Genomic DNA, 23,528 nt, shown 5'->3' with positions numbered 1-23,528 from the left:
ACTCAAGTTAAATCTGTATTTAGGGAAAGATAAATCCTGAAACAGCGTCTCACGTAACAAAGAAATTACCAAATATCATATTCATCTGTTCATTTACTTAAACATTTTTTCTGAGCCCTTTCTAGGTAAATGCCAAGTAGACAGTTGAGCATGGAAAGTAAGTTATGCTAAAACACAAAAACAAGGGGAGCCTGGGTGGCTCAGCTGGTTAAGTGTCTGCCTTCAACTCAGGTCATGATCCCAGGTCCTGGGATGGATGGAGCCCTTTGGCGGGCGGCTCCCTGCTCGGGGGTGAGTCTTCTCCTTCTCCCTCTGTCCTTTGCCCCTGTGCCCATGCTCTAATAAATAAATAAATGAATAAATAAATAAATAAATAAATAAATAAATAATAAATAAAGAATGAATGAATGAATGAATGAATAAGTAAAATATTCCTAAAAATTTAAAAACCCACAAAAACAAAATCGAGAACAGTTATAGGTAGGATACGTGGAATTTTTAAAGCGAGAAAAAGGTGTTACAGAAAATTGGGTTACGGTCTCCCAAGAAGGATGAGAAATAAGAAGTGGGGTGGAGGGGTGTGACAGATACTAATGATTACAGCAGCTTGCACCAAAACAGGGCTTTTCGTATGTTAAATCATTTAATCTCCACAACTCCACGAGACACTAGCTCTCCCCTACTGACCAAGAAGGAGAAAGCTGAGAGAGGTTTAAGAAACTTTCCTTTTTTTTTTTTTTTTTTTAAATTAAGAAACTTTCCTAAGTGCCCCGACTTTTAAGTGACAGAGCTGGGATCCGAAGCCTGGCACCGTGGCTCTACACCGGCCTGCTCTGCCGCCTGGGATACTATCATCGCTAACAAAACAACAGGACTGTGTATTGCAGACCCATGATCTTTTTTTTTTTTTCCCCTCTCAATTTTTTTTTTTTTTTTGGACCCACGATCTTGATGCATTCACTCGCTCCGTTTGAAAACTCGCATCTCCCCTTCACAAATGAAACAAAAAACAACACGAAAACCGAGGACCCCGAGAAACGAGCCCAAGGTAGTGCAAGGGGCGAGGCGGTGAGGCGCGGACGCCAGCCCAGGAGGCTCTTCCCGGCGCTCCACGAGCCAGCCCCGACGGTCCCTTAACCCTGCAGCGAGCGCAGCTGCGTCGCTGCGGGAGGGCCCCGGCACCACCTGGCGCCTTAGAGACGCTGCCCCCGCCCCGCCCCCGAGCCTCGGCGCCCCCGGGGCCACCCCCGCCCGCCGGGTCAGGGCTCTCACCAGGCGGGAGGCGCGGGACCCTCGCAATCTTGCCGGTGATCTCTGCCGTGAGCACCGCGAAGTCCTGCTCGTAGCCTTCGAAGTCGGATGACATGGCGGCTCCGGAGTGACGGCCCCGGGCCGGAGCCCAGGTCGTGGCAGGGGCCACGCGGGGGACAGAGGAACGCGGTGGCAGGACCCCGGCAGGCGGCCTCGGGAGCGGAGCGGGGAGAACCGGGGACAGCTCCCACCCCGGCCGCTTCCTGGTTGTTCGTCGCAATCACAGTCCCCCCCCCCCCCCCCGGAATTTGCCTTGGGTGCGTTGTTTTTTGTCCGCTCGGGCTTCAAGACTTAAAAATTCGCGAAAGAACAGCACTTCTATTACTGCCCCCACACACACCGAGAAGCTTTCGGAAACCTGAGGATTCTTGGGGGGGAGTCACTGGAAGCTTTTTTTTTTGGGGGGGGGCCTCCTATCTCCTGAAAATCGGCTCCCGGTCCCCAAGCTCTAAGTCGCAGGAACTTGCTTCCCGAGGGAAGTCTGATGCGGCGAACCTCCCGGAAGTGGCTGTCGCGGGGACCGCGCACTGGGCGGGAGCGGGAGAGCAGCGGCCGGAGCGCCGGCTGGGGAGACGCGCTGGCGGCGCGGCGGGCTCCGCGCTGCAGCCCCGGACAACCGAGATCTGCTTTACTGCTTGCGCGGGCCTGACTTTCCCAAGACGGAGTTGTCCGCGGAGGAGAAGACCTGTTCCGGGTGAGCCCAGGCCGCCCCGGAAATGCGATGGCCGAGGAGCGGGTACCGAGGACCAGGCTGAGAGGTGGGAGTCCAGGCAAGGGATGGAATTATGATTCGGGCGGTATTCGCCCCCACCCGAGTGAGCCCAGAAGCTCCAGAATGTTGAAACCAACCTCGCCGGGCGGGACGGGATGCTTGTCCCCCGAGCGCTCTGTTCTGCGGCGCCGGCGGGAAATTGAGGCTCGAGGCAGTGGCATCTGTTGCGCGAAGGTCCTTGTGACCCTGTAGCCGAGATCTCCCCCCCCCCCCCCCCCCGATCCGCGGCTGCCCAGCCCGACTACCCTTCCACGGGTCTTCCGGCGCCCTGCATCCCGCCTTCCCTGTCCCTCGCTCCCGAGGCACTTCCTCATCGTGTTTTTTGTTTTGTTTCGTTTTTCTTTCTTTTCCCCCAAATATTTTCTTTCGTGTTCATCCTCCTGTGTTCCTCGAGTCCCGTCCCCTCCCCTCCTTTCACTCTGTCTTTGCTTTCACTCGCTCGCCTCTTAACCTTTGGCCCATACAGACCCTTAAGTTGGTGGTGTTTTGGCGCGAGCCCAGGCTAACGTGTAGACCGCGTCGGGCTCCTCCTACCTGACTACCTGTTTGAAACTTCGTAAAAGGATTTCAGCGACTTGGTTCGAGTGTAGGTTCAGCTGTTACTTGTGAGCTTGGTGCAAGCACGTAGCCTCCTCTCCGGGCCAGATTTCTTTTTCTTCGTTGCAGGAAGCCACTGATTCCATCAACCCTCAAGCCCTCTGCTCCAGCTCTAAAACTCTTGGGTCCCCTCCCACCATTCACTGAACGCCGGACAAGCACTGTTCCCCTGATAAACTGGAGACAAAGGCATAAAAACAACTGTTTTAGAATCAAGTATCCAGTTTATGTACCGTTCAGCCTTGAGCCCTACATTGGATCAGATAAAAATAATTCTCTTTGGCATTTGATGAGGCGCTCGTCCCATAGCAGTGCGCTTGTGAGATGCTTTGGTTTAGGTGGTTATGGGCGTTAAATGTAATACAGATATTTTTTTCTTTTAACTGAACTTTCTCATTTTGCTTTCTTTAGGTTGGGTTTCGAGCCAAGACCCTGGATTCTCCTAGTCAACATTAAAGAGCTCTGAGGGTGTACCCGTGAAAATGGCGTGATCTGCATTGGCCTCCCACAATTTGAAGGCATGGCAGTTAAGGAACACACGTGGACTCGTGGCACATGGAAATGTGTGCACAGAAAAAGGAAATCTATGATTTTCTAAAAGTAGGAAGGCAGTCTTCCTCACCAAAATGGATACATTCTGCTCAGTTATCAAGTTTGAAAATCTCCAAGAACTAAAGAGACTGTGTCACTGGGGTCCCATCATAGCCCTCGGTGTTATAGCAATATGTTCCACAATGGCCATGATTGACTCTGTGTTGTGGTATTGGCCTTTACATACAACTGGAGGAAGCGTGAATTTCATTATGTTGATAAACTGGACTGTCATGATTCTTTATAACTACTTCAATGCCATGTTTATTGGTCCTGGCTTTGTCCCTTTGGGGTGGAAACCGGTAAGAAAAAGATCCTTTAAGATAAGGAACTCTAATGATAATCACATATTTAGTTTATGGTTTATCTACTAACCAATAATATCAGACACAGCCTTCTTTTTGCCTTGGCGGAGGTTAAGCATATTATTCGAATTACCGATCATTTAAAGCTCAAAGTGTTTATTTTGTATCTGTTGGAAAGTATTAATCTAAATTAGTATTTCCCAGCAGAGTTTTAGTGAATACTTGTCCTGCATTAAAAGGAATAAAAGAAGAAGAAGAAGAAGAAGGGGGCTGTTGAATCAATAGTTCTAAATTTAAGAAATAATGCATGTCACGCACCTCTTAAAATTTCACAATGCAGTTTGGCTCTAGGATCTTTTTTCATGTAATACATTAACAGCCCTCAGAACTGAGAAAAACTCTTTAGAAATTGCTGGATTAAATCGTAAGATTTTAAAACCATAACATTAGGAAGTACAGTATGAATCAATTTATGACTTTTTAAAAATTATAGAAACTTTAATGAATTTCCATATTGCTTGCTGAGGACTAACACCTGATAGCTTGTTAGAAATGCAGAATCTTGGTCCCTACCGCAGACCTAGAAATCAGAATCAGCATTTAACAAAATCCCTACATGATTCTTAGGTATGTTAATGTTGGAGAAACACTTAGGAGTGTACTATTTAAAGTGCGCACAGAAATGAGTAAGACAATTTCATATTCTGAAAAACCTTGTAATTGCAGAAAGAAACCATGGCACTTGTATAAGTAACTAAACTATAGAAAAAGAATGGGATGAATGCTGTTGAAGCTAGAAACCTGATCTTTTTCAGCTGTGGACCTGAGGGAGGAGTGGAAATTTCCGTGGATGGGGAAGAAGGCATTTCAAGTTATTGGTGGTGGAAGCGTATGACCAGATGTAATGTAACAGGTTATGTAGTGCCAATAAGGCTGAAACAAAGGCAGATTTTGGAAGGCCTTAAATGCATGAAGCCATAGGGAGTTATGAGAGGTTTTCAAGCCAAGCTCTGACCTAATCAGAGTTGTGTTATAGGAATATTATTCTGACAATAGACAGTTTGGATTAGAGAGAAACTACAGTAAAGGAAAGTAGTTCGAAGTGATTAAAATAGTGTAAGAGCAATTTCCTAAAGAGTATCAGCTCTGGTGTTTACATCCCCACTGCAAAATACCTGCTACATGGTCAGCTACCTTTTTCCTGAACTCCTCCCATTCTACTTAGAGTTTGGAAAGATAGGACTACTTACACTCAGGAGCAGTGGGTTTAAGCAGAGCATGGGGAAGAGAAATTAAAAATGACTTGGGTAATTGGAAGAGCGATGCAGCTGTTACCAGAAACTCAAGGTTTAAAAATATTTCAGTTCAAATAAAAGGGCTGGAAACGCAATTAGGATTCCATCCTTATCCCCACCCCCATAAAACAAAATCAAACCGTACCAAAGCATTTATTCATAAGACTTGACATGTTATTACTTAGGATCAGATATCTGATGTATTTTTGTTTATATTTTGCTACTAAGGAAAATTCTCAGGATAGCATGTACCTCCAGTATTGTAAAGTCTGCCAAGCATACAAGGCACCACGGTCACATCACTGCAGAAAGTGTAACAGGTACTGTCTTTGCTCCTCACTGGGGACTGATCAACTTTGTTATTGGTCTTTTGTTGTTGTTTTTACCACATCAGTCTTAGTTTTAGTCTCTACAAGGTGGCTTCTTTATGAAAAAAAAAAAAAGTCATAATACTTGTGTCCATATCTCCATCTTATCCTTAAGTCATCAATTTTGATAATAAATAATCCCCACCTTTTTTTGTTATAAGTGAAAAGATTTTACTTATTTATTTATTTATTTTGGAAAAGTACACATTTATTTATGATAGTCACAGAGAGAGAGAGAGAGAGAGAGAGAGAGAGGCAGAGACATAGGCAGAGACACAGGCAGAGGGAGAAGCAGGCTCCATGCACCGGGAGCCCGACGTGGGTTTCGATCCCGGGTCTGCAGGATCGCGCCCTGGGCCAAAGGCAGGCGCCAAACCGCTGCGCCACCCAGGGATCCCGAAAAATACACATTTACTTTGCTCCATGCCCTCCAAGAATAATAAGTTATGCCTTCATGTGTTTCCATAGATCAGGATTAGTTGTGCTTGTCTCCTGTCATCTTGACTAGCTTTAGAATTGTTCTGAGCCTAAATTATAAGGAAGACCTGCCTTTTCTGTTATTTATGTTGACTAACATTTACATTTTATACAAATCTAATAGATGAATTCAGGTGCATGTTATCACAAGTGTTTAACAAAAAAAGGGGAGAAAGTTGAGTCACTATAAGTGTAGTATAGTAGTGTAGTGTAGTGTATAGTATATAGTGTAGTATAGTCACTACACTATATGTAGAACGTTTTTAAACACCCAGCTATTCCACTGATTAATAAGAATTTGTATTGAGAATGTTTGAGGTTTAAGAAAACCATTTGTGGCGAATAAAGTTTGGTATGAGGCCAAGAAATTTTCTTGTAGCAACAAGGGAAGGAAGTTCAGTAAGACTTTGCTTGTTATACCTCATCTTATATTCCATAGTTAGCTTGCTTAGCTCAGAGAATCCACATCTAAAGGATGAGAACAGGAAGGAAGGAAGTTACAAGGTCTGCTGGGTCCCATCAACCCCAGGGGAGATTTAGAAGTGATTTTGTTGAGTCTCTGTTGTATTCCACTTCAGTCGCTGCATTTCAGAGCTAGAGGAAGACCGGGAACCCACACGTATTTATAATGAACCTCTCAGCGGGCCTCCTGACTTCTTTAAATAAACTCACTTGTAGCAGACATCTCTTTCTCAGAAGCTGTTACAAAGCCTGACTTTTCTTGTGCTGTTTAGAATTTAAAAGAAGTCATGGTTCAGAGTTATTTAAAAACTCATAAAGACTTTGCTTTCTGTTCCATGGAGTATAATTCCTCTGTGACTCATGAACATGCTGGATTCCTATTTGCTTGATCTTCTGAAGACCAAAGTTATTTAAAGTAGATTGGATTTTCTGCCACATGTTTAATGTAAATTTTTCTTGTTAGATGTGTGATGAAGATGGACCATCACTGTCCTTGGATCAACAACTGTTGTGGTTACCAAAATCATGCTTCGTTCACACTGTTTCTCCTTTTAGCACCACTGGGTTGTATTCATGCTGCCTTCATTTTTGTTATGACTATGTATACACAGCTTTATAATCGGGTAAGTGACAGTGTTTGTTATAAAACCATTCATGCCAAATTAAATGGTAGTTATTTTTAAGAAGTCCCTTTTGGAAATATTATTTCTATGAATTAGGTTGGGAAACAGAACTGTTTTACCTGTATATGAATTTCTTTTTTAAAAAAGTATTAAAATTTAATTTTTAAAAAGATTTTATTCATTTATTTATTTATTTATTCATTCATTTATTTATTTATTTATTTATGAGCCAGAGCATGGGGGGAGGCAGAGGGAGAAGCAGACTTGCTGCTGAGTAGGGAGCCTGAGGTGGGACTCAATCCCAGGACCCTGAGATCATGACCTGAGCTGAAGGCAGATGCTTTACTGAGCTACCCAGGTGCCCCAAAATGTAATTTTTAAGATGAGGAAAATTACTTTGTTTTGGAAACTTACCTTACTAGCTGTAGTTGAAGTTGGTAATATTTTATTACTATATATAAAATGTATTAGATTTTACATTTTGTACCTATGATAAGAATAATTAGAGGGAAAAAAAGGAACAAAAAGAAAAAGACAACACTAATATTTTATATTTCCATCTAATTTATGAGGCAAGTTGTAGTTCTTTTGTTCATTTCTAATTCCAATGTCCGGGGAGGTGGCTCTTGAAGCAGACGCATGTCCCAAAATATCCTCAAGGAGATTAGGTTGACTTATGGGCAAGTTGTCTGCAGATAAAGTTCAGGGGTTACAAATTCAATCCCTAAAGAGGTTTGGTGAGTAAATGAGTTTCCCAGGCCTGATGGGACTGTGGCCTCTGGAGAACACATGCCTTTCACAGGTGGGATAACCCATATTCACCTCATCCAGTTTCTCATGTTTGGAAATCTAGTCCAGTAATCCTAAGTCTTCTAGTTTTTCAGGGAAACTCAGAAAATCTGGACTTTTTTAGTATCTCCTGCCCTTTTTTTTTTTTCTTTTTAAGATTTTATTTATTCATGTGAGACACAGAGAGAGGGAGAGGCAGAGACACAGGCAGAGGGAGAAACAGGCTCCATGCAGGGAGCCTGATGTGGGACTTGATGCTGGGACTCTGGGATCACGCCCTGGGCTGAAGGCAGATGCTCAACTGCTGAGCCGCCTAGGCATCCCTATCTCCTACCTTTTAAATTTTGGGACCTGGCTGAATATTTTAAAACATATTACAGATCAGCCAGTAGGCATCAACAGGCCATATTTGGCTGCATTTTGCCAATTTGTAACCTCTGGTTGTGCCACATAAGGGAAGAAGCAAGGAATTCTAAGCTCTTTTTGTTTCTTTTGTTCCAGTGGAAGATTCCTGTAGATATTGAAAAGCAAGGAAAAGATGGATGACACAGTTACAATTTAGATTAATGTCTAGTCCTAGTCATGCATATTAATGTTAGTGAATTATGCCTTATGCTTTCTGAGGGGAAATAATTAAGAACAAAAAAAGTAACATTTGAAAATAACTAAGAATGATATCCTCCATATTAGTAGGAGTTCAAGCCCCAGTATTAATTAGAAGCAAATTAGAGGGATCCCTGGGTGGCGCAGCGGTTTGGCGTCTGCCTTTGGCCCAGGGCGTGATCCTGGAGACCCGGGGTCGAATCCCACATCGGGCTCCCGGTGCATGGAGCCTGCTTCTCCCTCTGCCTATGTCTCTGCCTCTCTCTCTCTCTGTGACTATCATAAAAAAAAAAAAAAAAAAAAAAAAAAAAAACTTATAGAAGCAAATTAGAAATTCATTTGCTTTTAGCCACAGTTTCAGGTTATCATTTGTTGCTTTTGTTTGATCAAGTTGTTTAAATGTTCCAGTAGTCTGAACATGTACATAAACTGAGTATTTCAAGTGTGTGTTGTTTTTGTAGCTCTCCTTTGGGTGGAACACGGTAAAGATTGATATGAGTGCAGCCCGGAGAGATCCCCTTCCAATTATTCCCTTTGGATTAGCAGCATTTGCGGCCACCTTGTTTGCCTTGGGATTAGCTTTAGGAACAACCATAGCTGTTGGGATGTTGTTTTTTATCCAGGTAAGTTTCTTGGTTAACTCTAGCTAAAAGTTGTCAACTTTTGAGCTGCTTATAATGAGAAAGAGATAAAACCTGCATTAGAAATGAAAATTATTGTTACCTGTTCCATCTAGGTAACTAATCTCTGTACTAGTAAGGTAATTTTGAAGTAACTTCACCAGAATTTCCAGATAATTTATTTAATTTTTAATATTGTTATCTTAGAGTTATATATCACTTTATAGTGGAGAAAGCTCTCCTCACATTTATAGTCTCTTGATCTTCACATCAATCCCCAGAAAGAGTGGAAGAGGAGTATTTTCCCTTCCTTACAGTTGAGTCTTTGAATCACAGAAAGGCGAAATGACTTAACCCAGGATTACCCACTAATGTATTCAGTAGATGTAATTATTAATGCCATTTTATAATAGCATGTATTTAATCATCATCCTTATATAGCCAATGTTTATTGAGCACTTATTATGTACAAGACACTGTTTAGGGACATCACATGTAGTTCATTTTATTTCAATAACAACCCTATGGTACAGGTGCTATTTAATGCCTATTCTGGTGAACAACTGCTAATTTCTTAGGCTACAATAATGAAAATGAAGTGTCTGGCCCCTAGAGAAGTCACAATTAGCAGTAAACAGTTAATTTTGGCTCATGTGTGTATCGTAGGTTTATGTACAAAGTGCTGTGAGAACACAGAGGAGGAGAATGTGACCCTTGAAGATATCACAAAACAGTTATGACTTATTTCATTCACTTAATTAGCTTGTTCATGAATTGAAGGCCTACTATGGGCCAAGTGTTGTGCTCGACCCTAGGATTGTGATGAAGACTCCTTGCACCTGAGTGTTTGTACTGTGCCACACTGCCTCTGGACACAGCCAGACTGAAAGGAAAGGCAGACCTCGCATAGAATCAGAAATGCTGGCTTCAGGACCCTTGTGCATCACCCTACTCTTTTAAATTAAAACTCATTGTTTTTAAAATATGCTGGTTTTGGCTATACTTCATGTTTTTCTATTAGCCTGGGATCAAATTTTTTGAAAAAAAAAAAAAAAAAACTCCCCAAATGCCTCTAATTAATAATCACATTAGAAGTAAACTAAAACCCTGTGGTGTAAATGGCCCCATTAGTGGAATTTGTTATAGCTAGGAGAATTGATTAATAGAATCAAGACTGAATATATTCAGTTTTTGAGGCAAACAGAATATCTGGGTTGACTGAGATACTTTCTTATAGTAAATAAATTAATCATAAAATTAATGTTAATTAAAGATAATGATAAGACATCTTAATAGCAAAGTGTACAAGTACTGATTAAATGGATTATACCAATGTTTTATTAATACTCGGGAAACCTTATTCAGAAGATAGCACTTAAAACATGAAGCTTTATTAAAATAGTGGATTCAGATTTGATTATGGATTGCCATAATCATCTTGTGGAAAGGCATTGTAGTTCAGGGCTTCAGAACAAAGACTTGAGAGTTAGATGGACCACACCCTGAGTGTGTTACTTAACCTTTGGTATCCTGGTCTCTTCATCAGTGGAATGGAGCAATAGAAACTCTCATAGGGTTACTATGAAGATGATAATCTTAACCAAAGTTTCATCATAAAATTTGACTGTTTATCATTTAATTTTCAGATGAAAATAATTCTCAGAAACAAAACTTCTATTGAATCATGGATTGAAGAAAAGGTAAATTTTAATAATTGTTTCCTTAATCTCAATAAAGATTAGTTCATAAGTTCATAGACCAGATTAACTAATAAATACCCACAAGTGAAAACTTCACTGTCAGATGGCTTTCTTAAGTCATTTGCTTGCCACATAAAAGGTAAATATAGGAAAGAAATATTTTGATTCATTCTTGGTTTAATATAATGCCCACAGAAATTTGCTTCTCATTCACCCCGAGTTGCTGAAGAGGCCTAAGCCATACATTAAACCATTTGGCCATTATTTCTCAGATTAGGGGTGAAGACAGGCTATTTGGAAAGGAACCTCACTCCTACCAAGGTGCCATCAAGTTTTTTTCAGTGCTTTATTAGCCATATCAGATTGGGCTTATTATTGTTACCTGTTCCATGTATAGCTTGCTACAGACCTCACAACCTTTAAACGCACTCCATCCTATCTTGTGATTCTATTGTAAAAAGTCAATCTGATTACTTTGCTCCCTCCTTGAAGCTTCTCAGAGCTTCACCATCACTGTAGCAGGGATTACAAACCCAAATGCCTGCAGGGGGCCAGGGAGATAACTTCGGTGACAGGAGCTAGCCTGTGTACTAAAGCTGCCTAGCAGATGAAGTTGACTGTTGTCATAGAAGTATTTTCTCTTCCTTACAGGTGAGTCTTTGAATCACAGAAAGGTGAAATGACTTAACCCAGGATTACCCACTAATATATTCACTAGATGTAATTATTAATGCCATTTTATAATAGCATTGGTGGGTACTCACCCAGTATTGTGAAATCATCTAATTCTTTTTCTAGAAAAGTAATAGATCTGGATTTCTTTGACATCTCTTTTCTGTTTATAAATATTAGCGAGCAATTCAAATTAACAAAAATCTTTGGGGGCCAAATAAAACACACCAGTAGGACATATTTAGCCCCTTGGCAGCCAGTTTGCGAACTTTAATTTATAGCAGTAGGTTCTCAAACTTTTTGGTCTCAGGAACCTTTTTACATTCTCAGAATTGTTAAGGACACTAAAGAGCTTTTGTTAATGTGTATAATGTCTACCAGTGATTGCCATATTTTCTGAGAAGAATTTTGAAGATTTATTATTTCATTTAAAAATAATAAACCCATTATATGTTTTAAAAAAGCATATTTTTAAAAATTATATTTTTCAAAGTAAAAAATAAGAAGAGTGGCATTGTTTTATAATTTTACAAATCTCTTTAATATCTGACTTAACAGAAGACAGTTTTGGATTCTCACATCTCCTGCATTCAATCTGTTGAGATATGTTGCTTTGATTGAAGTATATGAAGAAAATCCAGCCTCACACAGATAAGTAGGTAGAAAAGGAGAGAGTATTTCAATAGGCTTTTTAGTTAATAGTGAATGTTCTTTGATACTACATGAAAACTTAATAAGTGATAGTTTTGAAAGGCATGTGAGATGTGAAGCTGTATCAGTAAACATTTTGTAGTCTTTTACATTTCAGTCGATCAGGACATCTTGCTCTTTGAATGGACTTTTTTTTTTTAATATTTTATTTATTTATTTATTCATGAGAGACACACAGAGAGAGAGGCAGAGACACAGAGGCAGAAAGCAGGCTCTGTACAGGGAGCCTGATGCGGGACTCAGTCCCAGATCTCCAGGATCACGCCCTGGGCTGAAGGCAGTACTAAACCACTGAGCCACCTGGGCTGCCCTTTTTTTTAAACTCACATATGACTTTATAACATCAGGTATTGGTTATTTGGAAAATACAAAAATACAGTTTTATAGGGTTATTCAGATTTTCCAGATGTTGGCACATTCATTCATATCACTACCAATTTTATGGGGGAAGATCTTTAGATTTTGGAAAGCTGTCAAGCTCATAGTGGTGGATATAAATTTTCCAAAATTCTAATTTTCACTTGAAAGTCTTAGTTTTTTTTTTTTTTGAAAGTCTTAGTTTTTTATTGGCAACAAATAGTTGTTTATGTTGAAGTAACAGCATGACTTCATTTTTGAGAAAATTTCTGCCTAATATTGAAGTTTCAGTAACCTTAGTTTGTTTTATTACTCATTTTTTCAAGTAAAATTAGCATTATATAAAAACAGCTGGGGATCCCTGGGTGGCGCAGCGGTTTGGCGCCTGCCTTTGGCTCAGGGCGCGATCCTGGAGACCCGGGATCGAATCCCATATCGGGCTCCCGGTGCATGGAGCCTGCTTCTCCCTCTGCCTATGTCTCTGCCTCTCTCTCTCTCTCTCTCTGTGACTATCATAAATAAATAAATTTAAAAAAATAAAAAAAAATAAAAACAGCTGGCTACACAGCGTTTGTGAGTTCACAGCTCAAACACATATATTCCTTGAGATAAGCACTTTGGCATACTTTATGTGTATTCCTATCTTGTCACACAGAATATTGAAAGGACATCTACTTGAGAGTTGAGATTTAATAAAAATCATAATTTTTATTGCATCAAGGACATTCTTATGTTTCTTATGTAAAACTTTTTTTTTTTGAGTTATGAGTATGTGTAATGGTGAAGAATACAATATCTACTTACACAAAGTGGTGCCACCACCTTGATTTCTGCTTAAGGTACTAGCAGTTTCACCCACTCTTGCAAATGTCAATGCAATGAAAAAGACAAATAACATCTTAGTATTAAAATGAAAGTTGTTTGACTTTGTTGAACTTCAAGAAAAGGTCCTGGGGACTGGAAGAGCTATGCAGAGCATGCTTTGAGAACCACTGATACATACTTAAGTCCAAGCTTCTTAGCTTATACATAATTAAATCCTTCATGTCTTCCCTGTTTTTTTTGCCTGATTTCTTCTGCCTCAAGACTTAGTTTAGGTGTCATTTCTTCTGAAGAACCTTCCTTGAATCTTCGTAGATTAGCTAAGTAGTTTTTTTTTTGTCTTTCCCATAGCACCTTTTGTTCACCTCTGTTCCCCACCCCCCCCTTTTTTTTTTCTCTTTTTTTGAGAGTGTAAGAAGGGGAACGGGAAGAGGGAGAAAGAGAATCCTGAGAAGGCTCAACACTCAAGCAAGAACCTGATGCAGGGCTCAATCTTAAAGCCCTGAGATCAGGACCTGAGCTGAAATCACGAGTCAGATGCTTAACTGACTGAACCACCCAGGTGCCCCACCTTTTAACACAGTATTAATAGAATCCCCCCACTCAGCTTCGCTGAGTGATTCTCTTAGGCAGAGACCAGGGATCAGTCATTTTTGTAAACAACTCTTATCCTTACCACTATTCCTTTGTTAATAGGCTAGATCTCTGTTTTTTGAGACCCTTGTCCATTTTGAAGACTCTGAAACTTTTGTTTATTAAAAGGGAAAATAAATTATCCTTTACTGTTTGTGGGGATTTACAGTTGAGTAGATTCATACGCACATAGTTTGATAATAGTTTTAATCGAATTAACATCAATATTACTTTATAAGTAATTGCAAGAGGCCTTTCCCTAAGATATTGTCCCCTGATAAAAAATATTTCAAGGTATAATTTCTGGTTAGCATAATATATCATGATTAGATTAATAATTTTTTTCTAATATCCAAGGCTCTTCATAAAGTGCCATACCAAATCTAGAAGTTTATTTTAAAACTGGCACTCTGTTGCTGACTAAAAAGTACAAGTAAGTGATTATATTAACTTAATAGAAAATTCATCAAAATTAGGCACTAAAATTTATACAAATTTTACAAATGTACAACTGGGTTTGTACACTCATGGGAGGAATAAATAAATAATGTATCTTTATACCACTAGGTGTCAGTGGAACTAAAGAAATTCTAAGCCAGTGTATCTCCTTATGTTTTTAAAGTGATCAATTTAAATGTCTAGAATTTATGCATCCTGAATATTTATATATATATATATATATGCATAAAATGTACATACAAATACATGTATAAGTGAGTACATATACACGTGTAACGGCATAAAAAACTGAAAGAAGATCTACACATTTCTCCTAGTTTTTTTATCTTTTTTTTTTTTTAATTTTTATTTATTTATGATAGTCACACACAGAGAGAGAGAGAGAGAGAGAGAGGCAGAGACATAGGCAGAGGGAGAAGCAGGCTCCATGCACTGGGAGCCCGACGTGGGATTCAATCCCGGGTCTCCAGGATCGCGCCCTGGGCCAAAGGCAGGCGCTAAACCGCTGCGCCACCCAGGGATCCCTAAAAAATAATTTTCATAAAATGATGACTCCCCTCATACCTCTTTACCTGGCCATTCCCACAGATGTTTTTGCACCCAAGAAACAAGTGCTGCCTTCTGGATCACCCCTGAAACAGTTCCTTTCATCCTGAATAAACTCTTGCTTTCTCTTAAATCTTTTTATCAACATCCCTTCTTTCCACCTGGATTCTTTTATTAGCTGAATGACCAAGAACAGTGAGGATTTGTTATATGTGGAATAAAGCTATTTTTTAATTTATTCAAAAATGCTTGTTCCTGAATAAGCCCACCTAGACATTTCCTGAATGACCCCTTACGAGATTAGTGTTGAATAGCAAGTTCCTCTTACATGATGGTAAATTTTGTCTATCTCTTTTATGTACACTGACACTACAACAAGGAGGTAGCATTTTTAGGAGTGATACAAATCTGAGGACTAAATGTATATTACTATCAAAACTGTCAATAATATATCACTTAAAGCCCTTTGAGGCAGAGACATCTACCATCTTACCTCTTTGTTACCCACAGGCTAAGGATCGAATTCAATATTACCAACTAGATGAAGTCTTTGTTTTTCCCTATGATATGGGAAGTCGATGGAAGAACTTTAAACAGGTATTCACATGGTCAGGGGTCCCTGAAGGAGATGGACTAGCATGGCCAGTAAGAGAAGACTGTCACCAGTACAGCTTAACAGTAAGTGTTTCTGTTCAGATAATCTTTCCTTTCTGTCTCCCTTCTTCCCTTTAAGTTTCCCTTAACTCAGATGACATTTTATAGTAAAATAAGTCATAAAATTTTTTTCAGTTTGGCAAAAATAAATCTAACAACCCTAAAGCACTCCATATATCCTATCTCTCTTTTTCTTTAAATCTCTCTGTAATTCTCCATACATGTGAGATAAAGTCCTGATCCCTTCACTTAGTTATAAAATCTGGCCTAAAGCTGCCTCTAACTACTTCCTAATGGAAATCACCCTTTCCAGTCCGCCTGGTTTCCTCAGTGAACTCCCTGTGCAATCTTGCACCTACATCTGTCTATGCCGGTTTTTCTCTCTTGTATTACCTCTTCTCTATAGGAAATTATCAAGCCCGGTGTCAGCCCCACCTTGTCTGGATGTGGCCCTTAACTATGTGCCACTGTATGGCGCACATGAGGTCTCATATTTTCATTTAATTCTTATATCTAATATCTTTAATTTGACAAGATTCTAGTACAGACACCATGAGTTATCTTGATTTCCCCTACTGTATCTAAGATAGTACCATTTAATAAATTGTTGCTGAATAAGTGAAGAAAAGTGAGTTGAAATGATTTTTAGTGGAGACTTGCAGATGAATTTTGCAGTCTGTCTACCTTGTCTGTAAGGAATCTGAATGTCTGGGTCATCTTCACCTTCAGGACTAGCCTAGAAGCCCCATGAGGGCAGTGAGCACATCTCCCTCTTCCCTGGGCCATAACAAATGCTCAGTGAGTATACATAGATTAAAACAGTAGAATACGGAGAAGAAAGCCCCATGTCAGCTCCAACTCTCAATCATAGTGCCTACTTTTCTGAAAAAAACAAAAACAAAAAACAAAACATGTGGCCTTTGTTTTGTCAGCACTGTGAAATGCTGGAAAATTGGGAGTTTGTCATGTCACTGTGATACAGTAAATGGCACAAGGCTGTTTTCAACACTAAGATAACATTTTTTCTTATGTCTCCAAACAGATTGAACAGTTGAAACAAAAAGCAGATAAAAGAATCAGAAGTGTAAGTCATATTTTTTGCAATTATACTAGTTTCTTTTCCTTTTGTCAGGCTCTATACTTCTGTGTAGTTTTCAGAATTGCCTTTGTGTAGAAGCCAACCGTTGGCTTTTATTAAATAATATTTCTTAGTATAACCGTTGAAATTTGATACAATTCACTTTTGTTTTCTTTTAAATAGTTTAGACTGGAGGTTTAGAGGGAATGTAGTCCGCTTATATTGCCAACAGGAAAGTAATTATCCTCAATATAGCTCATTAGTGTGAAACTCATCCTTAGACTTCTGCTGTACAATATGATGGCCACTAGCCACATGTGGCTATTTAAATTTAAAGTAATTAAAATTAAATAAAAAATTCACTTCCTTGGTTGCACTGGCCACATTAGAATTATTCATTAGCTACATGTGTCTAGGGGCTACCACATTGGATACCACAAATATGGGACATTTCTGTCATTGCAGAAAGTTCTGCTGGACAGCACTGCTCTAGAACTTAATTCTTAGCTATGTGCTTAAAATGCAGGGTAAGAAAAGCCTGGAAAACTAGAAACATCAGTTGCCTCCTATAAAGGAACTGGGAGGGAAAGACTTGTCACCTGATACTTTGGATCTGCCTTTAACAACTTAAATTCAAATTTACAGAAATTAAGGGGTAAATGTTAAATTATTTTTCTGATTACTGATGACAGGTGCGGTATAGAGTAATAGAGGATTACAGTGGTGCCTGCTGTCCTTTGAATAAAGGAATCAAAACCTTCTTCACCAGCCCCTGCACTGAGGAGCCTCGAATAAGGCTGCAGAAAGGGGAATTCATTTTAGCCACAAGAGGGTTACGGTGAGTTGTAGGAAGTACTGAATTTCTTCTTTAATGATGAAATTAGCATCTAACCTAAAAAAAATTAATTTTAATCTTTTAAATATTTCAGATACTGGTTGTATGGAGATAAAATTCTTGATGATGCCTCTGTAGAAGGTATGGAAATGGAAAGAAATGTTTAATAGACAAGGTTGCTAATAATTCCAAATTTTGCAGGAATAACTCTTATAAACACAATCAGTGTCACATGCATTAGGGCACATAATAGACACATCATCAAGCAAGAAAAAAAGACTTCTTATAGAAGTGCTTCACTTGTGATATTGAAGTCCCCAACAGCCCTTACTTACATTTCATTGGTGAGGAAACTGAAATGTAGAGAGACTGAGCACTTTGCCTGAGACCACACTAAAAACGGTAGAGCCAGGGCTCCAATCCAAGAAGCCTGGCTCTAGAACCTGTACAATAAACCCCTCTGCCATACCGTCCCTCTGTGAATGAATATTCCCATGAAGTTATTATGGAAACTGATGGATTTGAAATTGTGTCTTCAATTTTTTTTTTTTTTTTTTTTAAGTTTTAGGGTTGTTCTTTCTTAAAGCAAAGATTAATCCCAGATGCTTTTTCTAAAACACTGGGTTAACCGTGAATTAACCCCATATAACCGCTTAGGCAACCTGTTAGAAAAAACCTAAGAAGGAAATTCACAGAGGCTGCAGGGAGGTGGTTCCCTGGAACAGATAAAGTATGACATTGGGCCCAGAACACCACAAGCATGCATGTGCAAGTGAATACCCATATTGAGAAGTCCGTCCCCTCCAGCTCTACTTCGGGTAGTTCTGAATCACATAAGCACCTTTCCAGATAATGACATTTGGGAAATACTGGTTTTTTAGCTTGTTAGATAGCATTTTAAAACTATTTTTTTTTCTCAAATTGTAAAAGATGGTAAAGGGAAAAAGTAAAGCAGAACTAAAAGCTTATTGATTTGAATAGGACTTATAGGGCTCAGCGGTATCATTGTTGTAAAGCTATTTCACATCAGTTTCATTTCCTCCATCAGGTGTCTCACGAATCAGAGGCTGGTTCCCTAGAAACTGTGTGGAGAAGTGTCCCTGTGATGCTGAAACAGATCAAGCCCCAGAGGGAGAGAAGAAAAATAGATAGCCACTGTTATAGTAAAATTACTCTTTAAATCCTCTCCATTACTTGAAAATTGTACATATTACTACAGAATTATGCAATGACCCTACTCTGGGCAAGGTGTTCTTTTCTTCAAAGGTGCCCTAGTGCCATAATCTAAATATTTTTATTACCATTTTGAAATGGAGAAGCCATTCTGCACATGCCTTTGAATTTCTGCCCCCTCTTTGCCACCTCTTCCTCTCCTCAAAAGGAAAAACACTTCACCCAAGTAAGTCAGTTGCATTTTCTCTAGGATTTTTTTTATGCTGTGCACACTATGGACCTCACCTGCAGATAGAGTTCCCCCGTTTGCCAGGAGCATCTGCATGTGATGCTTTTATCTTGTTTCCCCCTCAGTTGATATTTCTTATATAATATTCTAGATACTATAGAACATAATAAGTCAGATTCAATATAAGCTTAAATTTTATTACCTGTCTTTTAATAATGCAAATTTTTGTCAAATCAAATAAAGATCAATGGATGTTCTATATAAATCCAGTTTTTACTTAAAGCCTCTTTCTTTGGGTTGACTAAAAAGATTTATCTTCATTCTTTCTGGAAAAACTGCTCTACTACTTGTGAAAAATCAGCATCTTTAATCATGAGTCTTAAGGTATTCAGTAAATGAATTAATGGCATATTGAGATCACAGCATTCTGGGAGACTTTCAACCTAGCGAGCTTCAGCTAGTCATGTACACTTGAATCTCTCAAAACCCGAAACTCATGCAAAGGAAAGGATCTAAGCTGGAGGATTTGGATGCTTAACGTTGGGCTTGTCCAAACACAAGTAGAATGAGAGGAGTCCCCTCCTCCCATACTAAGTCTTTCCAAGGCAGGGAACTTGAGCTCTTGGAGGGTTGTAACAGTTAACGTTAAGGAAAGGGCACTTGGCGATTTAGCAGTATATGAAACATGACTCTGTCCCCTTCTAGTGATAGGTGGGGAGGTAGACAGCAGCAAAATATGCATCAGATGGAGTCATGGATTATGAAGAAAGCAGGTAAGATGGTCTGATGGAAGTGACCTTCGAAGCAGTTGAAGGGATACATCACGTGCCTCTGGGAGTAGCTGCGTCTTAGAAGAGAATAGCCAGAACAGGCAGGAATGTGCCTGGCACCTTTGAGGAATAGGAAGGCAGCCAGTGTGGTTTAGTTGGAGGGAGGGAGTAGGAGAGGAGGCCAAGGAGGCCATGGTCTAGGAGCTAGACCATGGAGGGACCCTGTAAGTTAATTCTTGCCTTCCAAGAATAGACATTTCTTCAGTTTTTCTGGGCTCAGGGTCTAGAAGGACCATCCAGGAATGTTCTCCTTACTTCCAATTAGAGGACAGAAAAAAACACCATTCAAGACGAGAGCAACAAAGATGGTAAAGGAGGAAACTGAATAGTGTGCTTGGTTGGAGTTTAGGCTCAGCTGGTATTTGTTTTAATATTCACAGCTGGGGGATGAGAAGGTCTGGTCCTCTCCACATTGCCTTCAATAGCCACCAATCTTAGTTGTGTACTAGAATCACCTAGGGACCTTTTAACAATCCCTATGCCCAGGCTACATTACAGCCAGAACGCACCCAGTCATTTCTAGGATCTCTGTAAACCCCTCCAGTGACTCCAGTCTGGGAGCCACTGGCTTACTTGATTGCTAAGTGGTCCTCATCTAAGGCGGATTCTGATTTTTATCATAGTCTGTGAGGAAACACACACCACAGTGTACATATTTGCAGTAGTTTATTTTAAAGACTTTACAATGGAAGCAACGTGTGTTGTCTGGGGGTAAGGCATGGAGGGAACTGGAGTCCAGCAGAGAAGAGATCAGTCAGTTCCTTCCCAGAAGACAATCCTGTTGTGGACATTTCATGCTTGCCCATTGGTCTTTTATTCCCAGTTCAGATTATTTTTCCCACAGTTCTAGCTAGCTTCATTTATGGAAAAGTGCACTTGACGTGAGTTTAAACTCCTTCCCCCAGAGCTTCCGGCTCAGCAGCAAACTGTAAGGAAAAGATTTACAGATACTGCTGTAGATTAAACACTTAATGAACGTTCTTTTTGGACATGTTATAGACCTCACTTTTTAATTCTCCCAAGTCAGAAAACTTAAAAGTTGATTAAAAATTTCAGTGATTTTGAGGAATAGTTAGAAAACATGAATTATAATCAGCTTTTTAAAACTTAAAGGTCTTGTAATTTAAACCTTGGAAAGCTTAAGGGTTGGGACTGTGAACAAGGTAGGCTTACTGTAAAACAGCAAGGAAGAAGTCACTCTGGCTCTTGAGCTCGTTAGTGGTCACTTAAAGGTTAGAAGTTATGAGGAAGGGACAAAGAATAACAAATGGACCTTGAAGAAAGGCATGTTGAAGACCTAAAAACCTAAATATCAGCAACATTTAAGATGGGAAGGACAAGATTTATTTAGTTCAGGGCCAAGCTTTTACATATAACTCTCACAATATGTTTTAAAAAGACTCCAGACTATGGTTTTTATTAATTTAGTAGGTAAAATAAAAAACAGGAGGAAAGACAGAAAATTCATTTTTAATACATATTCCTACAAGGTAGGCTCCCTCTGAGCCCCCTCCAGCTCTAAGTACCTTAACCTACTCCTGGATGTTCTCATACAGGCTGTTGATTTGGGTTCGAAAGTACTTGGAAAGCTCTCCCCGCTTTGCTTTCAGTGTTGGTGTCAAGAGTCCATTTTCAATGGAAAATGGCTCTAGTTGAAGAAAGATGTTTTTGACCTGGAAGAGAAGATGCACACACACATACACGTTTATTAGTGATTCAGACTTCTTCGTAGAGCCCTCTGCATGCCATGTGAAGAAGTTGATACATGTGGGATTGATGAAGTGGGAGGATAGACAATAGTAATGCATGCCCATTTCCCCAAACTGATAATTTGGGAAAGAAGCGAGAATGGATAATAAATGGCAAAAAGAGGATTGTACAAGTAAGTATAAAAGGTCACTGCCATTTGTACTTAATGAGTTAATGGTACAAAATCTCAAATCAATACCTTGGGAATTACATTGAAACTCTATTTTAAATGCAAACATTAAAACTTTAGTATGACTTGAGAGACCAGGATTACATCAGTAGTACATACCTGTTCAAAGGACTTAAGACCACCGTCTTTCCCAACTTTCTGCAAGTCTTCTAAAATGGCTTCCCTTACATTCTAAAAATATACAACACAGCTTAAAGCATGGCTGGTTTGAAAAAAAAGACCAAATGAAACGCTAACCGTGAAACAATTCAAAATGCCTACAAAAGCTCATCAGGGTAAAAGCCAGATATAGGCATATGTATGTACAAGCATGTCTAATGCTTAATATAGCTCAAAAAAAAATAATGAGAAGGAAAGGCAAATCTAAATGTTAACAGGGATGTTTTCCTCTGGATGACATTTTTTGAATCTCTATTCTCCAATTTTTTCCCCCATAATGAACATACTATAAAAAGAAGAGAGAGTTTTTGTTTTTGTTGTTTCTTTTTAACTTCCCATTCTATCCTCCAGTCAAATAAAACCAGTCAATCTATTTCAGCTGCAGCCACCTATCCCAAGTGCCAGAAAAGTCTGTTCTTCAAGAGAGGAAGTCATGATTCATGCTTAAGTTGGTGAGGCCTCTGCTCTCCCACAATGGGCCCCATGGGTGTGCGTAGAACTTTCTTGGGCAAGACTTACTTTGTTTTTGCACAGTTCTTCGAGGGAGCCTTTAACCCCAAGTTTGGCTACAAATGAGGGCAGTACTTCTGGGTCAGGAACCACCACTCCTACTAAGGAGGACTATAGAAAGGAAACAAGGCATGAGGGCATGTGAGAGCTGGGATTGTGTCATCCCACAACAGATGAAGACACCAGGATTCTATCTTTGTGGTAGGTACTTCACAAGACCTCAGTTCAATACAGTGTCTTTTATATCCTATACATTCTTTTCTCACCATATATTTCAAACCCTTATGGAATTCTGATTCCATTTTCCTACTCAATATATTTTTACAAAAATGTTCTATTAAATTTGATGATTCAAAAGGAAATGATGTTCAACATTAAGCCTAAAGCATCTCTGTTCTTTTCCCAACCCCTACACACTCCCCAAAAGTTAAATGTAAGCACAATATGTACAAAATAGTTTATTGTGCCAGAGGAATTCCCACTGTACTGGGAACTAAGTGTGACATGAGGACCTTTGTTACTAAATTGTTACCCTTTAGAAGAACCATTGTAACAATTCCATTGACTTGTTCACAGACTCCATCATAAACAATTTTTTTTATAACCTATGTATTGTCTTGAGGATTGGAGTGTGACTTCACTTCTTTGGTTTTATAAGCTCAAATCTCATCCTCAACCCACCTATACATATTTCTTGTAGCTACAGGAACCAGCATGGCCTGTCCCTGAAAATGGCTATCATTAATATAGTATGTTACCCGTAAGCTGTCCCCGTGCACAAAAATTTGTGACACTGGTCTACTCCTGATGTAGACATTTTCTATCTTCTCTGGAGCAATGTATTCTCCTTGGGCCAGTTTGAAAATGTTCTTTTTACGGTCAATGATCTTCAGAGTTCCATTCTATGGGAAACAGATAACAGTATCAGTGTTTTTGAGCCCTATGGGTGAGGTCAGTGGCAAAGTCACAGGTATTTTCCTTCTGTAAACTTCATCCCTCTAGAGACTTTTGAGTACGGTTTCATTTCTCTTTGTTGGCTTTGGGGAAAGAGAAAGGGAGCAGCTTCCAGCAAGAACCTGTCTATACTGTTTTGTCCTTTTGGAGAGTCATTATGCAGCCTCAGAAAGCATCCCCAGGACCTTCTAAAGTTGTAGAAATGGTCGCCTCATCCAGGGAAGAAACTTGGCAGCTCTGAATTTCCAATTACTTAATTTCCAATTATTCCATTTCCAGAACTCTCAGGAATAGGGAAGGAGTTATCTTTACTAAGACTTTGAATTAGTTAGATCTCCCCTCTCCTTGACTCCCTTTTATGTATCAGTCCTCTTAAATCCTGAAGCAGGCTAAGGTAGCTTCACTGTCCTAATGCTAATCAAGCAAGTCAATAATTGTGCTTGGTAGGGCTGAC

At 39.7% G+C, this 23,528-nt stretch overlaps 3 protein-coding genes across 13 annotated transcripts in view; 1 reads left to right on the top strand and 2 right to left on the bottom strand.

Annotated features, from left to right (window-relative positions):
• VTI1A (vesicle transport through interaction with t-SNAREs 1A) overlaps window positions 1–1,553 on the bottom strand; it is a 361,282-nt gene extending 359,729 nt beyond the window's left edge. For 4 of the 6 annotated variants that reach the window (XM_055345976.1, XM_055345981.1, XM_055345979.1 and 1 more), the window contains exon 1: window positions 1,273–1,543. In XM_055345976.1, the coding sequence (XP_055201951.1) occupies window positions 1,273–1,366 (94 nt within the window). In that variant the 5' untranslated portion in view covers window positions 1,367–1,543. Of the gene's footprint in view, window positions 1–1,272 lie in introns of all 6 variants that reach the window. The other 2 variants (XM_055345977.1, XM_055345978.1) reach the window with 2 other exon arrangements.
• A 240-nt stretch (window positions 1,554–1,793) lies between these two features.
• On the top strand, window positions 1,794–18,941 carry ZDHHC6 (zinc finger DHHC-type palmitoyltransferase 6). 3 transcript variants are annotated; one of them, XM_055345974.1, is made up of 11 exons: window positions 1,794–2,005; window positions 3,092–3,573; window positions 5,100–5,191; window positions 6,642–6,801; window positions 8,655–8,816; window positions 10,460–10,513; window positions 15,224–15,391; window positions 16,410–16,451; window positions 17,138–17,283; window positions 17,375–17,421; window positions 18,329–18,941. In XM_055345974.1, the coding sequence occupies exons 2-11, from the start codon at window positions 3,307–3,309 to the stop codon at window positions 18,430–18,432; spliced, it is 1,242 nt and encodes a 413-aa protein (XP_055201949.1). In that variant the 5' UTR covers window positions 1,794–2,005; window positions 3,092–3,306; the 3' UTR covers window positions 18,433–18,941. The 3 variants fall into 3 exon arrangements, with proteins under 3 accessions (XP_055201949.1, XP_055201948.1, XP_055201950.1); XM_055345973.1 differs by having other exon boundaries at window positions 1,794–2,069; XM_055345975.1 differs by lacking the exon at window positions 1,794–2,005 and having other exon boundaries at window positions 3,527–3,573; window positions 6,734–6,801.
• Window positions 18,942–20,161: 1,220 nt separating this feature from the next.
• ACSL5 (acyl-CoA synthetase long chain family member 5) overlaps window positions 20,162–23,528 on the bottom strand; it is a 40,830-nt gene continuing 37,463 nt past the window's right edge. For all 4 annotated transcript variants that reach the window (XM_055300270.1, XM_055300269.1, XM_055300268.1 and 1 more), the window contains exons 18-22: window positions 22,879–23,022; window positions 22,130–22,231; window positions 21,551–21,622; window positions 21,039–21,185; window positions 20,162–20,438 (exon numbers count right to left, since the gene is read on the bottom strand). In XM_055300270.1, the coding sequence (XP_055156245.1) occupies window positions 21,045–21,185; window positions 21,551–21,622; window positions 22,130–22,231; window positions 22,879–23,022 (459 nt within the window). In that variant the 3' untranslated portion in view covers window positions 20,162–20,438; window positions 21,039–21,044. The remainder of the gene's footprint in view (window positions 20,439–21,038; window positions 21,186–21,550; window positions 21,623–22,129; window positions 22,232–22,878; window positions 23,023–23,528) is intronic.

Source organism: Nyctereutes procyonoides, unplaced genomic scaffold (assembly GCF_905146905.1).
Source record: "Nyctereutes procyonoides isolate TBG_1078 unplaced genomic scaffold, NYPRO_anot_genome, whole genome shotgun sequence".
NCBI lineage: Eukaryota > Metazoa > Chordata > Mammalia > Carnivora > Canidae > Nyctereutes > Nyctereutes procyonoides.
The sequence above is the reverse complement of the archived record's forward strand: the minus strand, read 5'-3'. Positions and strand labels throughout refer to the sequence as shown.